Below are 20,185 nucleotides of genomic sequence, written 5' to 3'. Positions count from 1 at the left end.
AAGTATACTTTCAGTGCGGTCTTTGTACTGATTGTATACTTTAAGTGTACTTAAAGTATACTTCCAGTAAAAATGGCGGTGGACTGAAAGTATACTCGTCCGTACAAAACTAGTACATGTAGTAGAATCGTAGTGCCCACGGTAAAAAGTAGTTCAAAATTAGTATACAAGGAGTGCACTCAAGTGTACTAAAGGCTTACTTTCAGTGCTTGCAGTCGGCGTACTCAAATTATAGTAATGGGTATGTATATAGATATATATAGATATATAGTGCGATTGTTAACATCAACACACTAAAAACGCGATAGATAGGCCGATGCCGTTTTCACAGAATATTTGTGGGGCTCAGTGTACATTAGATGAGTAAATCAACGTCACAGTACGTTGCCTAATTAGCCTTTTTGAATTGACAGTGTAATTGACCATGTTGAATTTTCAATTTTAAAGGGGCTATGAATAAACTCTAGCCCAACTGAAACAATTTGCGAAAAGGTGACGAGTTTTGGGTTATTCATAGCTATGAATAACCCAAAATAATCCGGTGTTTTTGTAATACAGGTCTCAGCGTACTATACGCTGTTTCGGATATCTGCATCCACAGCAATCAAAAAGACAGGAGGCAAAAGAAACCACGGCTAATAATGGGGACATAAGATCCTCCACCTTGCATGGTCGCATGCAGCGCAAATAAACTCCAGAACCGCGTAAGCGAAGTGATGTTATGAATGGAAGCTCGCTCTGAAATTGGCTGGAGAAATCGGCGCCTTTATGCAACAACCTCAAGCTTTCACCGAAAGTGTTTCATGGTGTAGATTTATCTTGCAAAACTCTAAGGACATCTCAATTCACGTGAAAAGAGATTGACAATTGCAACAACGAACAACACCGTCGATCGAGATTTCCACACTGTAAAAAATCGACGTAAATTTAACGTGTCTTTCCCTCGTCAAAAAAGACGGGCACGCTCATTGTTTCAAAACACGAGGTTACCCTCATTATTTATGTGCCGCGAGAGCCGATCCTTCCAGAAAAGCCGAAATACCAGCGGTGCGAGCATGCGCTGATGAATCAAAATAGCCTTGGCGACAAGGGAGAAATTGCTTGAGATAGTTTCGGTTTTACACTGAAAAATAAAACCGAAAGTTTAGATAAAACCTAAGATAGACTAAACGTTTTGTTAATTTTTTACGAATATAATAAAGTAACATTATTATTATTAATATATTGATTTGCATAGTTTTGTCTTAAAAAAAGAAAAAAAAGAACAAAAAGAAGAGACTTTTGAAAACTGCGCAAGACCATCGCTATTGCAATCAGCTTCCGTTCGGCCGCCGTTTGAGTTCCGGAGAGTTCGAGCATCGCTTCCTTTTTACGTTTTAGCCGTTTTTGCGGATATTTTAGATACCTTACTTACGAATACCGTGTTCAATAATAGCAAGCGATTATTGAGGGCTGTGAGACACAGCGTCGCAAGTGGCGGATAGTCATGGCCGACTGGTGCAAGCGAAGGTGAGGAAGTTCCTTTTGTTTCTGCGAAGTGCGCCGCTGTTTCAAACTTTGTCTTGTACCGTGTGCTTGCTAAGCTATGCTGGACTCTCACTATGCTCTACCCGGTTTTATTTCGTTATTTGAAAAGAGCGTATCTTCAAAATTTATGGCTCTCTCCGCAGAGTGAGAAAGATTCGCGTGCGGCGGAACCGAGGGCCAGCCGAGGGCCTGTCCTGGGCGCCGTCCCTACGACGGTCGCCCGACGAGGCTTTTGCGGAGCGTTCAAGTACAGTCTGACGGCAGTTCAAGCAATCACAGGTCATGCTAGTTCTGAGGTGTGGTTCCAACAGTCTCTCGTCAACGATTTGTTTCATAAAGCGTTAGCGTGAAAAACGTTACAAGAGCGAGCAGCATGATTTCTTGCCCGTGCTGATGCCTGTGCCGTAGAGACGGGCGATCTCTGCGTATGCCGAAGCGGCACGCTTTCCAAGTTTGCGATTTTGTGTTGTGAATAAAGTGAGTTTCTATGTCACGTTTTTTAGTGGCGGCGAAAGCCGCTACAAAAGGCAGAGCAGTTAAAAAAAGCGAAAGCATGAAAAAAATGTTAAAAGGACCTGAATATTCGATGGAGTTGAAAGACTACCAACGTACCAACTCGCCCAGTTATTCTTTGTCAAAGAATAATAGCCAATACTAATATATTAAATAAATGCCAACTTTTAATTGGTTAGAAATTTATAACTGATGCAGTACAGCCCTACCCTGCTCTAGTGCTTTTATGATATCAGATAATGTGTAAATATATAGGATAGTTCATAGCAACCATTTATGTCCGACCCATTATATTGAATATTTTCTCTAAAAGCTCGAAGTTATATAAAAAAGTACTTATCATAAATCAAGCCGCACCACTGAATGTGTAATAGCGTATGACTTGTATGTGTGTTCACTGCAAAAGAAAAGGAGGCATTAAGAAAATGCCAATCATTTTGTTTGCTCTGTGTTAGAGCTTCTTTCGGGTATCAGGTTTTCAGAAACGATATTGCCCGATTTTCCTCGCCCTTTTGTCAGGATGAAGTTGTTACTATCTTGCCTTCCTCACATAGTGGTCCTTTGAGCGAATTATGTGATGTCATATCATAGAGTGGCCATAGGCTAATTTTCTCTTCTCTTTTTACGCAGGATGTAATGGCATACCATCATCACAAAGGAGAGTGTACAGTGAGGCAGGCTCGGAAACTTGAATAAAGTGATAAGTAGGATTTCAATTTCTGTCTTATCAATTACGTGAAGAACACTGACCATAATGTTTGTATGCTACACATACATACTTTCAGTTGAAAAATGCAGTGCACCTCTTCTTTATGGCTTTTCTCACACAGTTTCAGAAGACGCCGGTACGTCATTCTCACGAGGACTAGAGCAGCCAAAGATTTCCTCGTTAATTTCCTGACTCATTTTTAAGAGTGCATCTCCCGGTGGTGGCGCCTCTGCATTATCATCATCAATTGAGTTGTGAACGGCGTTTCTTAGCATTTCACGAGAATGGAGCTGTATAAGATGAAATTTCACAGGTTGGAATACAGCCGTTCAAAGAAACACCTTTGAAAAGTCAGCTTTTTAAATGCAGGCGGCGATTTTTCTGGTCAATTTGAGACCGTGCTTTCCTTTCAAAACGCCCGACATACACGGCGTCCCAGATAACTTGCACCATACTTAAGAAACACCGGAGGGCTCTGCAGGAGTGAAATCAACTGTTGTTAGCAAGTGTCTTGAGAAAGTGCACAGATTTTTTTAATGCGCCTGGTTATGTAAATAACTAAGATTATTGAGCTAACCTTTCGAATATTATTTTAAGGGCCAAGATGTTAATTGTAAAGTTGCCGGGCGCATTGAGAAACACCCATTTAAAGTGTTTGAAACATAATACGTTTTCGTGCTTTTTTTCCGGCCCTCAAAGCACGCACATTCGCGGCGCGCTCGCACGCCGTGATTGGGGAAGCGAGTTGTCACGCGGTATTTTTTTGTATTTCGCGGGCGTTTCTTTTGAAGGCTAGGAAAAAGGAGCATGCAAAGCGCACCTTGTTGAAAATGGTTTAATTGGGTGTTAATGCGCTCTACAACTTTCCATTTCACACCTCGGCTTTTAAACGAAGATTTAAAAAGTTAGCTTGTTACTCTTAATTAAGTAAATAGGCGCACTAAAACAATTTCGTGCACTTTCGCAAGAGACTTTCTAACAGCGTACAGTTGATTTCACTCCCGGAAAACGCTCCGTTTTTTTTTTGTTTTTTTGTTTTTTTTTTTTTAAAGTTTGGTGGAAGTTATTTGGGACACTCCGCATATATGTACTGGTAGTGTACATTTAGTACACTAAAAGCATACATGTAGTGTACTAAACGTGCACTTATAGTATGCTGAAAGTACACTCGAGGTGCACTTATGGTATACTGCATGTGTGCTTGGGGTGTACTAAAGGTATACTATTTTGTTTCATAAAAGTGTGAAACTAGTACGGTTTCAGTACATACCCTAAGTTCACTATTAGTATACTTTCAGTATACTGATTTTGAACGACTTTTCGCTAAGGGGTAACTACGGCTTGTCCATCGCGAATGGGCAATTTGGCCGGTGCCATCGAACTGCTCATAATTGGAGCTTGGTTCACTCTACGTTCACGCTCTTTGCTTCGTACTTGGGCGCCCGTCATCGGCGAACGCCGCAACTTGATTGGCTGGAGAGCGATCATGAGATGCATGGGAGGCCGCCCCGACTTCATTAAGCTCATAAGCGATCGTGTAACCACGACGACGAACCCTCTCGATTCATCTACAACGGAATCCACCGCATTTCGATAGCTTTTTTTGTAAAAGCGGAACAACCGTGCTTGCCAAAAAAAGAAAAAAAACGCGCTTATTTGATAAAAATTGGGATGGGTGAGGGTGGCCGAGTTTGTTAGCGCACCGCGCAGCTCGCAGCACCGAAAGCTCGCGCTGCAGATCCCCACTCACAATGGGCTCGATCCCCAACCCGGCCCGCTTCGATCTACATATCTACGTGACCATATCGTAGAGGTGTGTACTTACTCCAGGCAGTGGTATACGTTGCACTGGCTACATTTTTTTTATAAACAGCTGCGACGCCAGACGCCCACAGAGGCTGACGTACTTCTCGCAGTCGAAACATACGCACAAAAATGATTATTTTCTTACACTCGCCTTCACCTCAAAAACTTAAGTAAAAAAAAAAAAAAAAAAGAATCGTCTTTTCGCGGTGCATTGCTAATTTTCCCCTTTATGTAGAATGAATGAATGAATAAACCTTTAATTAGCGAGCATCATGTGCAGATGCTTGGGCACCCGCCCGGTGGAGGGCATCCTTAGTCCGGGATACCCTGGCTGCGGTGGCTATCGGGACGTACGCACTTCAAACGCCAGAAGCATATAGCTTTTTTCCTCCGACATTCAAACCGCGTAAGAAACCTCGCGCTCGGCGCATGAACAATGCGCAACGTGCAGATGAAAATGAGTATATATAGAAGTTTCGGAAGGAGCGGAGCGGTCGTCCTTTCTCGACACAAAAGCGGCTCGTTCGCTGCATCTCTCTTTCGAGGAAAGCGCTCGAACATGTTGCGTGCACCTGAAGTCGCGGAGAAAAGTACGCGCAGCTACCAGCTTAGGGAAACCGACTTGCACGCACCAAGTATCGGGGGTACAAACTCCTGCTCGCAAGAAGCATCCTAGCTTCCTCCAGAGCTTTTCCGAATTTCCAGCGATTCTCGGTTGCTTCCCCCCCCCCCTACCCCCCCCCCCCCCCCCCTACCTTTTGTGTTCCACCCTTTAGGACCCCGAGACTGGCTTCCCTGGGTATTATGTGCTTCATTAGCACGATTATGACACAAGACGAAGCATCAGAACGGAGCAACACCATTTCAGACAGTAAGAGATATATTAACATATATATACATTAATTTTTCAGTGGTATTGTACAAATCAGATTATCGTAAATACTTCAAAAACTCAAATAATGTGCTTTAGAGACCCCAGAAAAATACTATTAACTGAATTACCCATTAAAATGCACGATAAAAATTGTAATAACTGTTCATGCCTACCAATAGAGTACGTAAAAAATGTAAAATACCTTGGAATGTATAGAGACCAACATCTTAAATGGGACTCACACATAGAGCAAGTTTGCAAAAAAAATAAAGACACTGATGGTCTATATGCTTCACATTCAAGATATGGTCCCCCATTCTGTACTTAAAATGATTTATAACTGGTTAGCAAAATGTGTAATTCAATATGGAATAACTGTTTATGGGCACTGTGCCAAATACCTACAAAGAAAAGTTGAAACTCTCCAAAAACAGGTATTCAGAAGAATCGGTTGCCAAATCAAAAAGAGAAGCGATTTAATAGATGACATACATAAAGAAATAGGCGTATTTTATTTTAGTGATCAATTGAAATATGACATAATCACAAAATTCTTTTTAATCAACAACCACAAAATAGAAATTGTTAAAGAAAGAACATTACGACCAAAGAGGAAATCTTTTGAGCCATTAAAAAAGACAAAGTATGGAGAGTCTACAAGAAAATATTATGTGCCTAAACTTTTTAACGAACTAGCCGAGGAGCTGATTGAGTCAAAAATATACATGCAATAAAAAAAAATGGCAAGAATATAGATCAATGAACAGAAAAATTAAACGAAGCGCGAATTAATAAAAAGTGCCAACATACGACTGTAACCACTGTATGAATTAGATTGATTTATTAAAACAATGCTTTGAGGTATATTACTAAGTAGCAATATGTGCCTAATAGAGGCCTGTTCCACCGGTTATAGTGCATGTGTATATATGAGCCGCTTCTTTTCTTATAATTTGTTTGGTTTGTTTAAACTCACAGAAAGAGCTACAACTGTAAATACTATGTGTTAGTCACCTGCCGCGTCCCACACACAAGCCTTCTTGGATTACGTGGGTACAGAGCGAAATGTATTCAAAAAAGAAAAATAAATTGTATTGTATTGTATTGTATTGTATGGTTCAAACTGGCTTCTAAACAATAAAACACCTACCGATTTTTGAAAACGGCTAGGTGTCTTACAAGTCCTAGAGTTCGTTGAGGAATACAATTTCATAATTAATTCGATTAATTAGCGAGTCTGAAAATAAACATCCGTCAATTTTCACGTCCTGCCACAAATGTCAATGTTTTTTTGTTTTTTTTTTTGTTTCTTTTCTAGTTCTCCTTAGAGGTCATTTTTTTCAGCTTTTTTTAAAGGTTTTTAGGGTCCCTTTGGAACACATTATAGAGTTTCTCGTGTCCATGGCACTTTTGGCAACCAAACTTGTAATTGTGTCGATCGACGACGCTAGGCTAGTTTCATTCTTTAAAAATAAACGCAAAAAGAAAAAAACACAAAAAACATCAACTTTTAGTTTAACCTCTATTTTTCTCCCTGCTCGCAAGACGACGATTCTACCTCTTTCACTGGCGACTAACCATGCATCTTGAATCACGTTGAAACTTCCCCGAGACTGTGGTAAAAGATGGAAAACTACTAAGCTCCCCTCCATCTTTACCAGCCTCGACTCTCGGGTAGTTTTCCACATGATCAAAATCCACCAGCTCGCCTGCACCCTCACTGTATTTTTGTAAGCTTTGAATCCCACCGTCCGTTTTGTGTTATTTAAAACAAAATAATATGCAAAAAAAAAAAAAAAACGAAATAATAACCGCTTTACGTGAAGGCGTTTTTAATCTTCCGATTGGACACTCAGTCTTGCCCTCGACTGAACCCAAAGCAGCGTGCGCGAGAACTCCGCAAAGTGGTCTTACCTCGCGACCACTTCATTCACCTCCCAGCCGCAGAGCTATTCAGCTCCAATCAACAACAAACTAAGATTAACCAATAAAAAATTAAAAAAAAAAAATTCTGTCACTACCACAGCGCGGAAACGGCTATATATAGCCCCTTCATCCGCAGATTACCAAAAGCTCAATCTATCCTAAAAACGTCATCCTCTCGAACGCGGGTTCGCCTCCGCCTGCGAGGGCATTGAACCCAGTGATCCGAACGCGTGCTCGCGATCCGCTTTTTCAAAATCGAATTAAAAAGGAAGAGTTGAACGCAGCACACGCGTTCGATCCTAGGGTAGAAGTGAGAGGCACGACTGTACCTTGAGTGGAGGCCCTTCCATGGCGATCATGTCGGCTGCCGCAGGTAATCCTCAGCGGACGTGCGAGGCGGGGAAGAAAGACACTGCCGCTCTCGCGCCGGGCGTCGAGCCCCACTTCCCAGGACGACCGGACGGGAACAGCGCGGCGGAAGACGGCAGTTTCGCGTTCCGCGTGTTGTGTCTCGCGCCGACGGCGGCAGGGGTCGCCACAGTCGTCGACTCCGACCGCAGCGACGTGTCGCGCCGGGAAGCGGCATCCTCCGTCTGCTAATCGCGGCGGCGGCGGCAAAATCACGTCCGGATGAAAACGGCCAGCCGCTCTTGCAGCGGCGCAGTGTGCGTCCTGATAGTGGTTTCCCCGAGATTGGATACGCCGGGAAAGAGACGAGCGACGCGGCAGCGCGATTGCGTTGACTGCGCCGCACAAAGCCCGCGATCATCCGACCGGTATGCCAACGTTATTAGATTAGCTGAGTTACAGAACTGCTCATAGCTCTGTAACCATGAGCAGTTCATGGTTACATGAACTGCTCATGGATGTCGCAGACGACTATTCTGCTGCAGGTCACTCTCCAGCTTGACGATCTATACGGAAGTTTCAGCAGCCAGTAGTTGGAACTTAAAGAGCCTAGAATACAGAGAGGGTCCATCTGTAACCGAGGGGAGCGTTTTAATGGCGGACGCCTCCTGCGGAGATTGGTCGCAACTGCGCATGCGCTGCGTTTTCGCGTGGCGAGGAGGAGAGCAGGCGGAAAAGCAGACACGTTTGCAGACGACCAACGCTTTCGGCATCTGCTCACAGCACGGTAAACGTGGCTCATAAACCACGTGAACCCGATCCAGCAGTTGCTCTCTCTAATACTACGGTGCCAGGAAAGCGTTTCCAACATGTGTGTTTACGGGGTCTAAAAAAACTGGTCCCTCGATTTCCGCCTCATAACGTCATACAAGCATGATGCTAGAGTGCCTAGATTGCAGATGGGGTTTAATTGGAACTGTAGGGAGTGTTTGCAAAAATTGGAGATGGGTGGCGAGTGTTCATGCGCTGCGTTTTCGCGTCGAGGGGTGAAACGCAGACGGAAAGAGGGAGACGAGGAACTTTTCTTGCAGCTCGTATTGCAAACGCGATCCATAAATCACGTGACTGCGATCGAACAGTTGGAAACTCTCCGTAATACAGGCTCTCTATGGATGTGTTCCAAATCTTACCCAAATAGGCCTGTTTCTCTCGGCCAGGGGGCGCTGTAGAGTTCACGAGACGCGACCACAAAAGAGAGGTCTCCGCTAGCGTCCGCGAGACGCGACCATTTAATGCTGACGTGAAGCGGCGTCCTAGCGTCCCATCATGTACCTTCCACGGGCATAAACTAGCGTCTGTCAGCTTCCCTTGGCGTCTGCTCATGGTTCACGCGTACTAACAGAACGTTTGAAAGGACGCAACGCTACGAATAGTACAGACGCGACCTAAAAATATCGAATGCTTCTCGCCAGGGGCGCTGTTCAAAACTTGAGAGCGACAGGTCTTTAGGTCCGAGTTACTCCGGCGGGTCGTGTCACGTGATAACACAGGGCCACGCTGGACGCGGGTAGGTTTTCGAACGCAGAGGTACAAAATCCTCACTCTGTATTACGATCAAATAAATTTCGGAACACGGCCTATATGATGCTGTCGCCTGCCGCGATCCTGGCGGTATCACAGCAGCTGTGGTAAATCTGGCAGACGCGTGTTCTGCTTCAGTCGCTCTCCAGCTCGACAGTCCACGGTAGCTTCGGCAGTCAGAAGTTGGGACGCCGCGACGGCAGCGACACTCCCGTTCATGTCGGGACTTCTAGCACCAAGAGCTAAGATCGCGACATCCGACAACGTGACACTTCGACTTCTGTGACGCAATTAATCGTTTGCCACTCCAATACCATTTTCTATGTACGTGAGCGGGACAGGACGCTGAACACACCAGTCGGACACACCTTCCAAGCACCGCGTACAGCCTTGCTGCAAGGGCAAAATTGCTTATCTAAAACGGGGACAGCAGACGACGTTTCAAGGCGGACTATCCATCTGAAGCGGAGAAAGCCGACGAACTCTCGAGGCAGACTAACCCTCCACCGTCTAAATATCCATACAATAAAAATTGACCTTCTTTTTAATTAATCGATCGATAACTCAGTGAAGCTTGACCTACGACAAAGGCGACATCTGGATCAAGGTTTTAGACAATACCGAACGCGAGTTTCGTATCGAATAAACTGGAACAAGAAAAGAGCCGGCTGGCTCGAAATGAAATGGGTCAACATTCTCAAGTAAAAGCGTACACGCTTGACACATGTCGGAAACATCCAAGTCAGCAGCAAAAGCTACTGAATTGGATGTTTCTGTGGACGCTCTAGAACTTTCCCATTGGAACTTTTGCTTTAAATTGAAAGGTTCAAAAGTTCATTAATTAATCGTAATTAATTAGTTAATTTGGCAAACTATAAAAATAGCTTGACTTGGTACGAACAATAAACAAAGTTTACCCTTTAATTTCGTGTTCCTAAAATGTGTCAAAATATTTTTAAATTTTGGCTAAAGTTAGTAGAACCCCCCCTGTATATACATTATCCTGAGAAGAGCCTCTTGGAATCTTATTGCCAACAACTTGAGCTAGGCCACACCTGAACAACATGAAACAAGCCCGACTAATAAAGCGTAGCTGTATGACTAATCGAGGTACATATCAGTACAGATTTCCTGTAGAGTTTGATTTCCCGGATGAATAACCTTTCGTGTTTTTTTCTTTTCGTTTTTTTTTTTAACATCAAACTTGGTTTGTTTATTGTTCCCTTCTTTCTTTTCTTTTTTTCATACAAACAGCTTGTGGCCTTGGTAGTGTTTAGATTATAGATAGTTTAGCAAAAACAAGTGGGGAAATATAAAGCAGACAACCTCAAAAAAGCCAAGATTTATTGCTCTGTTTACTGTGTCCAAAAAAGCTACCGGGATAAAAAAGAAACATACAAAAAAGAAACTTCAATCATTAAAGTGCGAGCTCTAAAGCAAAAGCTAACTAAAAAAAGCAACGGCTTCAGGTTTCGAGTCAGGAAAAAAATAAATAAAACAGATACAGGAAAGAAACATTTTTCTCACCCCAAAAATGAACTAGGCACTTCCAAACGCTCAGACTATACGCCCGAAAGGTAGCGCTAGCAGTTAAAATAGAATGTCAAAAAAAAAAAAAAAAAAAATAAGTTATACGCAATTAAAAAAACAAAAATGTTCAGTGAGAGAGTAGGGCCTATTTCCGGTTGTGAAGTAATTTCAGCACCGATTGGCGCGTTTTCATTTTCACGGACGTCATATCGCCTGGTGTGTGTGTGTGTGTGTGGGGGGGGGGGGGGGGGGTGAGGGGGGGGAGGACATGAAATGAGGGAGTCCAAGGCTCGGGTAAACAAGCCTGGAGAAAGTAACTACCGTTCCAGCCGATTCCGTTCAGCAGACGTAAAGCTTGTTTGGATCGTTTCCTTTAATTGCCCGCTGAACGCGACCTTCCCCAGAAATAACTTCACGTGCTGCCACTAAAGTACACCAATGCGATCTATTCCACTTAGATTTCAAGCCCGTCCCCCTGCCTGCGCGCAAAATCGTGCTCGAATAATCGAGGCGAGGACCACGCGACAGTCATTTGCATGAAACGATACGTGGGCTTAATTTAACTGCTGGAAGATATATATATATACCCGTATTCACAAACAAACCCGATCCAGGAGTAAACAAACAAACACACACGAAAAGGCTGTAGTGTGGAGGACACCTGTAAAGTCAAAGACCGAATTGGTAATACGCCAACGCGCTGTTTCCAAACAAGCCTCACCGCAGCAGCATGACGGCGAAGCCGCGCGTTGGTCTAAATGCGGAGCACGAGTTCGTCTGCCTCTTGCACAGGGTTTCCCGTGATGTCGGAACGTCAAACTCGTACTGGCTGATAAGGAAAAAAATAGTGAGTAGATCTTAAGGCATCTAGGATTGATGTCTACCCCCTATCCTTTCAATCAAAGCCAATCGGAGCTCGGCGTCATTCTGACGTCGCCACAACTCCTGCGCACGAAGCAGACGACTCGCTCCCCGCGTATACGTTTCAAAACAGCCTGCACTTTAGTCTGCCACGAGGCCCCACGAGGCCCCACCGCTGAATTTGACCAGCGAAACCCAACTACACCCGTCTCAGCGGGCCTTTTACTAAATTACCAAGTACCACGGAGCATGGTGCGAGCACAGTCGCAAGCGCTGTACGTGCTAGCGTCTACACCAGTAACTTAATAGAGTCACGCAGTAACTGTTCTAATGGAAAAGTGAAACAAGTAGAAGATTGCGCACGCGTTCGCCCACGCCTATAATACAGTGGTTATTTACTTCGTATCTTTTACACGGAGGAGGAAAGCGTGTAAGCGCGTGTGCATATAGCTCCCAGCATTCCTAGCTGATGATTGGGTAATGTTGCAAAAAGGTAGATTCGGGCTATCTGTGTCTTTTTCACGAGGCCTGGGGCCTTCATTTACCCTCCGTTTCCGACGGACCGACGCTAGCCCCAGCCAATCCACAGCTTGCAAACGTGTCACGTGACAGCGCACCCCGCCCGTCCCTGTCCTCCTCCTGGTGGTTACGTGACTTTCGTTCACTCGATAGCGTCCCCTATAATCCATCGTAAGGTGAAACAGAGTATATAAGAACGCTTACTTTCGGTATACTTTGGAAACATCCTATACAGCTTCCCTTTGGATGCGAGCCAGCAAAGATAAGGGCGGCAGAAAGTTCGACTTCCGCATGCGGCTCTTGACACAACAACCGGCCTGATCGATGCGCTGACAAACTTCGGGAACCTCGTCGTGCATGACGGACGGCTGTCAGCGTGGCAGCGGAGATGGAATTGCTGCCTGTTACGAATTCGGGGGGGACGAGATGCGGAAATCGCCCCGTAACTGTATTCTCGGTCTTATTCATTACACGTTCCCATACAGCTGCTGCAGGTCTGAAGCGCATATCGGAAGGAAGGAAAGAACGAGGGAAGAGGAAGACATGGGTTAACCAGGGTCCCGGTTGGCTATAGCCAACCGGCCTACTCTGAACAGAGTCTAGCAGACGTTGAAGTCGAGGCCTCCGCGGCCCTGGCTGCCGAAGCTTTCGTGAACTCGTCCAGCAGCAGAGCGACCTACATCAGAACAGGCGTCTGCCAGATCCACCATCGCTGTTGTGCCACTGCGAGGACACTTCTATATGACGTCGTCAAGCGGGAATCGAGGGACCACATTTTAGGACGCGGTAAATACAGCAGTCTGAGACGCGTTCGCATGCGCACAGGAAGTGCGCCTCGTGGTGCAGAACAATTTGGTGGCACTAAATACATCGGGACGATGGCACTCGGAAAAGTGCGACGCCCAGTTCACCCCTGGGAAGCAGGATTGCGTCGGGGCCGCGGCGTTCCCGCGGGCACTTGGCTCGGTGAACGTCCGAAGATCGGGCGTTGTATCACAACGGTCGGATATAGGCGAATGAATTGGTACACGGTCGAATCCGTGCACGGACGCACTATAATGGATTCTTCGAGTCGGGGAAACAAGTGCTTCCGCAACTGTGGCTTTTCGTTTAGCGCAGGATATGTTATAATTACGCGATAAAAGAAAAGCTCTGGTCCCGCAAGCCGTTTCCGGACTCCTATAGTTGTTATATATGGCTGGGTTTCGCGACAAAAGCGACACGCAGCGGTCACACTAGCTGCTAATAATGCGTGATACAAAAGACAGTCTGAGGAGTGCCTGCAGATGGTTCTGTCATCGCGTGTCCAGACCGTGTCGTTTCTATGACTGCGACAGCGACTTTACGCTCTACCGATACACAGGTGAAGGTGATAGAAGCACCGTGGGGTTATATTTCTTCTACCAATGGCGTACCAACTTGTTTTTGAGTGGGGGGGGGCAAACCCGACCCTCTCCCCCCCCCCTTAATCGAAAATTCGGCGCAACTTTTGTCGAAGTTTTCTAAAGATGTGGCAATGATTCGGCAAAATTACAACGTTACCAGACTTAACATTGATATTTTGTTTTTTCTCACGAAAAAAATTTTGCTTCTTCTTAAAATAAATACAACTTGTAGTGCCTATTGAAACAGTTATGATTAAATAAGGTGATATTCTACAAGATAATTAATTGTATCGATGTCGCTTTTGTGTGTTTACTGGCAATTTTAGTGTTTGCTTGCAGAAGGTGGCGTGACAACGAGGTTGGGTAGTAGCCGGAGCAGTCACGAATCACACTACGAGAGTTTTGATTTTGAGGCTTCATCAGCGCACGCCTGCAAGTGTGTTTACATTGCTAAAATAAAGACAATCACTGCGTTCTTACTTTCTCTGGGAGTCACCGTTTCGTGCGCGAAAACGGATGCAACGGTTGTTTAGCCTTCACCAGAAGAGATAACAATACTGTAAATATGCATGTTTTTCGATTTGAGTCACTTGACGTCAGCTTTGCATGAAAGTGCGCGTTCCATATTCGCAACGTGCCGTTTTTAACCTTTAAAATTCCGGTTTCTGGTGCTGGACACACACGGACGTTTAGCAAGATGGGGAGAGTTAGGAAAGTCGGATGTGCAACGTCGAGCATGATAGTTCTGTGTTTAACGAATACTTTTCATCAGTGTTTACTAACGAGTGCTTGGACTTCGTCCCCACTCTCCCTGAAGAGCTTTACGAGCGCATGCATCCTATTAACGTTAACTCCGCTGGTATTAAAACATTGATTGATAAACTAAAACTTACTTCGTCCGCTGGAACCGATAACATCAACCCTAAAATTTAAAAGAAACACCCGTGTTATTTCTAGTGAGTATTTGAAACTCATCTTCATTCAGTCCTCATCTCAAAGCTGCCTTCCATCTGACCAAAAGGTGGGAAGGGTAATTCCCAGTCTTTAAACAGGGCAGCCGCTCTTCCGCATCTAATTATCGCCCTAATTCATTGACTTCAATTTCTTGCAAACTACTTGAGCATATCCTCTACTCCAATATCATGAGGCACCTATCATCCCATTTCTTTTCTTTAAACAGCAGCACGGTTTTCAAAAGGTACTTTCCTGCGAAACGCAACTCTGCGACTTCATCCATGACTTGCACACTAACCTTAAATGTCACGTCCAAACTGACGCAGTTTTTTTTTTTTTTTTTTTTTTTTTTTTCCAAAGCGTTCGGCCGTGTCCTCCATCAACGCCTTCTTTCTAAGCTATCATCTTTTTGCCTCGACCAATAACCGTTTGCATGGATTCGTGACTTTCTTTTTTTCCCGTGTACAGGTCACGTCCATGATGATCATGAATCTTCCTTAATAAATGTATCTCCTGGTGTTCCCCTGGGGTTCGTACTTGGGCCCTTACTCTTTTTAATATTTATTAATGACATTCCCATTGGGATTTCTTCAAAAAAACGCTTTTTCGCCGACGACTGCGTCATCCATAACAAAGTAACTTGTGTGCAAAATAATAACCAGCTTCAGGAAGATCTAGATAAAATTAACAATTGGTGCAAAGAGTGGATTATGTCACCAAACAAGTATAAACGCAAACTAATCCACTTCACCAAGAAAAAAAACACTGTCATTTAATTACTTCTTGGACTCCGATCTGATTGAGACCGCTACTGTGTATAAATACCTTGGTGTAAGACTAACATCTGACCTTCCCTGGAATAACCACATTGAAGTCATTACCGCCGATTCATCTGGAACTCTTGGACTAAGCAGACGTAACTTAAAAAATCGCTCCACCCTTTGTCCCTAAGCTAACCTTTAACACGTACGTCAGACCAAAAATAGAATATGCTTCAACCATCTGGAATACCCATCGACTGTACCTCATCAATACGCTGTAGAGGCAGTTCAGAACAGAGCTGCTCGCTTCATTTCATCCACTTATGACTTTTCTTTCAGTGTCTCGGCGCTAAAAACTGAACTAACCATGTCCTCTTTGCAGCTTCGCAGGAAAGTCTCTCAGCTGTGCCTTATTCACAAAATCTACTACCACATTCCCGACCTCAAAACCACTTTGTTATTACCCCTCGACCGAACATCTTCTCGCCTCAACAACGTCTGCACCATCAAACACACTTCTGGCTCTACGAACGCTTTCAATTGGTCATTCCTTTCTCAAGCCATCAGCCACTGGAACAGTCCCCCATCCTCCATTGTCACCATCTTGGACCCTGCTGATTTCTCCTCTGCAGTAAAACTACACCTTTCTTGGCCCATGTGATGGTGTGCGGGGCTAGGCAGATCAGTGAAAACGCTTACGCAGAGCGCTTGCCAGGCCAGACTTGTACGTAGTTCAACTACTTTACTCAAGTTACTGTAGTTTAACTACTTTTCTGGGTAGTTTAGTAACTTTTAATTACATTTCTATTCTAGTAATCAGTAGTTTACTTTAACTCCTTTTCCGAGTGACTTCCACTCAAATTACAAATTACTTTCTAATTTTAGTGGTTGTTTTGCCTATCAACAGAGAACAGAGGTCGGAAGGTCAGCTGATATTTGCAGAGGGGGAAGCATGCGGAGTAGAAAAGGGGGGGATGGGAAGGAAGAAAGTGATTTAGATAGTCCAAAAAACCCCAACATTTTAACGAGCCCCCCCACTGCAACAACACTGCTACGAGGCGCGGGGAGCGAACAGACACGACGCAAGAGAGGTCGAGTAACTGTGGGATTCGCTCCGAATAGTGGCGTTTCTTTGTATTCCGAAGCTCAAGGAGACTTGACGCATTTGAAGAAAGGGCTTGTCCCCGCTTCTCTCCAATGTAGGAATTCTTGCCCACTACAGGAGGTGCACACACTGTTCTTTTTACGGTGCAGGCGATAGAACCCCTAACAACGACGCTCACGCCGGATGGGCTGCTCGTGTATCACTCGAAGCGCGGTAACCCACCCCCGCGCCTGCGTTCACGCCGCTTCGCGGTGACGGTGTGCGGCTGCTAATTACAAATCTATTAACCCACCTAGCCCCCCCACCCCCCGTACACGCCGCTTTGCGGCGTCCGGTCGGCAACCCAAGCCCCGCTGCCCCCCATGCACTTCCGTAAATAGAGTCGATACGATTTAGTTTAGCGATGTTTCGTCAACAACATTCGTTTTTTTAGTGTTAATGGTAAAAAAGAAATGTAAATATCGCCAAATGCCTCGACAAAACAAAATGTTCGAGAAAAAAAATAAAAAGAAGTAAGCCGGCCCACACCATAAATAGAACCCGGGTCTGACACGTATGAGGCAGACATCTCACCACTAAGTTACGCTACCTCTTCGGAAACTCGCATTGCATCCGCTGCCTATGTTGACGGCGGCAGCGCCTATCTCCAAGCAAGCAAGCAAAACTTTATTTTGTGTAAGGGCCTACTACGTCCTGGTCTGGATGGCCCGTCCGGCCCATGTCTCGCGGATGGATTCCGTAAGGTTACCGTGTAGCCTTGTTCGTGGAGCAAGGCTTTACGAACCAGCCAATCCGGCGTGCGTGAGCACCGTTGCTAGGGTTTGTATCGCCTGCGCGTTAAAAATATGCCCGCGCGGGTCGGGGGGCAGTGCCCTTGGTATTCCTTGGGCGCCGCCGGCCTGTGTCTGCTCTGCCCAGTGGCGGCCGTTTCAGGGGGGGCAAAACGCATGCCTTGCCCCCCCACTCTGAGAACTGGGGGGGCAAGTGCCCCCCTTGCCCCCCCGGTTGGTACGCCCATGTCTTCTACGGACGACAGGAGCTGTCACGTGACACTGGCATCACGAGGCACCGTAACGTCAGCTGACACCCGAACGCGGCGTCAAATCACGTGACCTCATGGTGTCACATGTCACCACAAACACACACACACACAGGCAGCATCTGCCCCGCTCGTTCTCAACACATGCTGTACGCCTTCCGAGTTTATCAGGTATATGATCAGACTTGGGGGACTTGTAATCGGTTACGAGTGACGGATTGCTCGTAATTAATCACTCTTTCAGGTAAGTTCGTAATTGCCAGTGGCAGTAATTTGTAACGTAATTTAATTACGCAATCTTCGTAATGGATTACTTTAAAATTACTCGTTACTTGCATTTACAATTCTTTCTGTCTTCCGTTTGTGACGTTTTATATGTTTCTTGTAGTTATATAAAATTTGTTTTTTAATGCGAAAGCATTACCTGTCTTAGAGCGAAGCCGGCGTTGTCTGTAGCAGCGAAAAACGGCACCTAAATTCCGTCTGTAGCAGCGAGAAACGGCACCTTAGTTCCCATTGGCTGAGCGAAACGGCACCTAATGTCCTATTGGCCAAAAGCACAGCGACGCAGACGCTTCGTCGCGGAAGCCGGCGGGGCACTCAAGGTAAAAGCGGACGCGCCTCAGAAATAAAATACAAAGAAACGCACAGCAACGCAGATGCATCGTCACAGAAGCCGGCGGGGCACTCAAGGTCAAAGCGGACGCACCTCAGAAATAAAATACAAAGAAACGCACAGCAACGCAGACGCATCGTCACAGAAGCCGTGGAGCCGGCGGAGGCGCCGCGCCTGCGCAGTGGTGGAGCGTGATGCCACCGCCGGAGCGCAGTGGAAAAAAGGAAGACGTGGCGCGCTGTTTGTAGGAATTCGCTGCGTGTAAGAATGCTTTCGCATTCCTACACGTAAGCAGTCTTAAGTGTCTTCGTTTAAGTTGTTTTGGGTTCACACCCTGAAGGTCCCAAAGGGCGCCAGCGGCCGAAGCTATGCGCATCGAAAGGAAGTGTCGACGAAAAGTCGCAAGATATGTGTCGATGAAACGAACCCGGGCACCTCCCGATGAAAGGTCGACGAAACATCGCTGTGTAGACGAAACTCTTTCAATGGGTACGGGGGTCTGGCATTCAGAAATGATTCGATGTACACGAGCGCAGCGCAACCAAAACTCTGGCCAAACCTGCGCGCTCCGCATTCCATACCTCAGATAATATTTCGGAATCTCGCGAGCACATAATCAAAGCATGACGGAAGGCAACGTGTGCGGACTAGGGGCAGAGATTCTACCGCATTTTTAACCTTGCTATAGAGTAATGAGATAAATTATATTTCTTTCATTCTTCAGTATTTAGAACGGTAGCAATCAAGTGGCAGTGTGGGATATCGAAAACTCACGTTTATAGAAACATAGGAATATTTTGTTCTTATTTCTTGAGAAGTATCCGAGCAAAGTAACGTGAAAGTAAAAGTATAGTTGATCACTTTATTGCTTCGTTACGTAGCAAGTAAAGTGATCAACTACTTTTTAACGAAATTAATTAGTCACGCTAATCCGTAATATTTAAGAATTAATAATTTGTATTTGTAATTGATTACATATTTCAAGTAATCTAACAAGTCTGGCGGTAGTGCACACTCCCTCCTCCCTATCTCTGAACAAGGATCGGGTAGTATCACGATCAAGTCGCGATAGTATTTAAGAAACACACTTTCTATTTGTATTTCTTTGTCGCGGTACAAGCGTTCAAAGATAATTTGTATTTCTGTACCGAAACACATCTTTGGCTGTACTCCCAGTATCACGATACAATCGGGGGCCAAAGTGTATCGTTACAATGCTAGGAAAAGCAGCCCCTTAAGTAGAAGATCAAGATTTCGCTTGAGAGGGCTTTAGGGTGCCGTTAAGAGAACGCTGATGCCTCGTTATCATCCGGACCAAGGTTCGTTCAGATCGTTCGTCTCTAACCCCACATGATGCCCTTCCCTATCCTGCATGCAAAGATAACGAGTGTTTTCCACGACGCTTCAAGTGGCCGACAAATCATGCAGATTCGAAATGTTGAAGGCGCTGCCGGCACGAGCTTTACAAGTGTAATCGCTCTTTCACGCGCGAGTTGAAACGTGGTGGCGCACGTGTGGAAATATCCCCAACCACTTATGGTTCTGAATACAGTGTTCTAGAGGGTGTAGTGGCAAGAGCGGCGCCCGCTTACAATGAAGCGCGTGAAGACGGTCGACGTAGATACCGCGAGTGGCGCTGGAGTTCTGTGCCCTAGGAGAATTAATGGCACGTGTGCGATGAGCGAAAAAGACGACGAGGGTGACGCGGTACGCTTCTCCAAAATGTAGCACCGTAGAACATCTTTCGCAGCTATTAAGCCTGCAGCCCAAGTGATAGCGTTGCCGAACGATGCGTCAGTACTGGGGGGGGGGAGTCGATAATAATTAAAAAATCTCCCTCAAAACACGCAAATATTTCAAGTAGAGGATAGCACACACACTAGAGGCATTAGTCCAAAGGCAGAACTACAATTTACTATTGGCGACGTGCGCGACCGAAAGCGTCGCTGTGGTCGGCCTTCCACGATTGGCCCAAAAGCTGACTATGACGTCGGAAAGGGTATACCATCGACGGAAATAAGAGGAACGAGAGAACTTTAATTTCGACGGTGTTGGCTGTGTTGCTTTAAGAGCGCAATGATTTCAGGCTTCCACCATGCTATTTACAAACACCATCGAACTTGTTGTTCAC

The 20,185-nt window shown here is 45.4% G+C and overlaps 1 protein-coding gene across 3 annotated transcripts in view; it reads right to left on the bottom strand.

The window, feature by feature from the left end:
- The window catches only part of LOC8035265 (5'-AMP-activated protein kinase subunit gamma-1), a 417,493-nt gene that overhangs the window by 369,625 nt on the left and 27,683 nt on the right, over positions 1-20,185 (bottom strand). The window contains exon 1 of one of the 3 annotated variants that reach the window (XM_042294133.1): positions 7,685-7,889. The exons of 1 other annotated variant lie outside the window; for it this stretch is intronic. In XM_042294133.1, the coding sequence (XP_042150067.1) occupies positions 7,685-7,714 (30 nt within the window). In that variant the 5' untranslated portion in view covers positions 7,715-7,889. Of the gene's footprint in view, positions 1-7,684; positions 7,890-20,185 lie in introns of those variants that run through there. One more of the 3 variants, XM_042294134.1, reaches the window with a different exon arrangement.

The sequence above is a fragment of the Ixodes scapularis genome, unplaced genomic scaffold (assembly GCF_016920785.2).
Source record: "Ixodes scapularis isolate PalLabHiFi unplaced genomic scaffold, ASM1692078v2 PGA_scaffold5__190_contigs__length_132052651, whole genome shotgun sequence".
In the NCBI taxonomy this organism is placed as follows: Eukaryota; Metazoa; Arthropoda; class Arachnida; order Ixodida; family Ixodidae; genus Ixodes; species Ixodes scapularis.
Note: the sequence above shows the minus strand (reverse complement) of the source record. Positions and strands in the feature narration are given on the sequence as shown.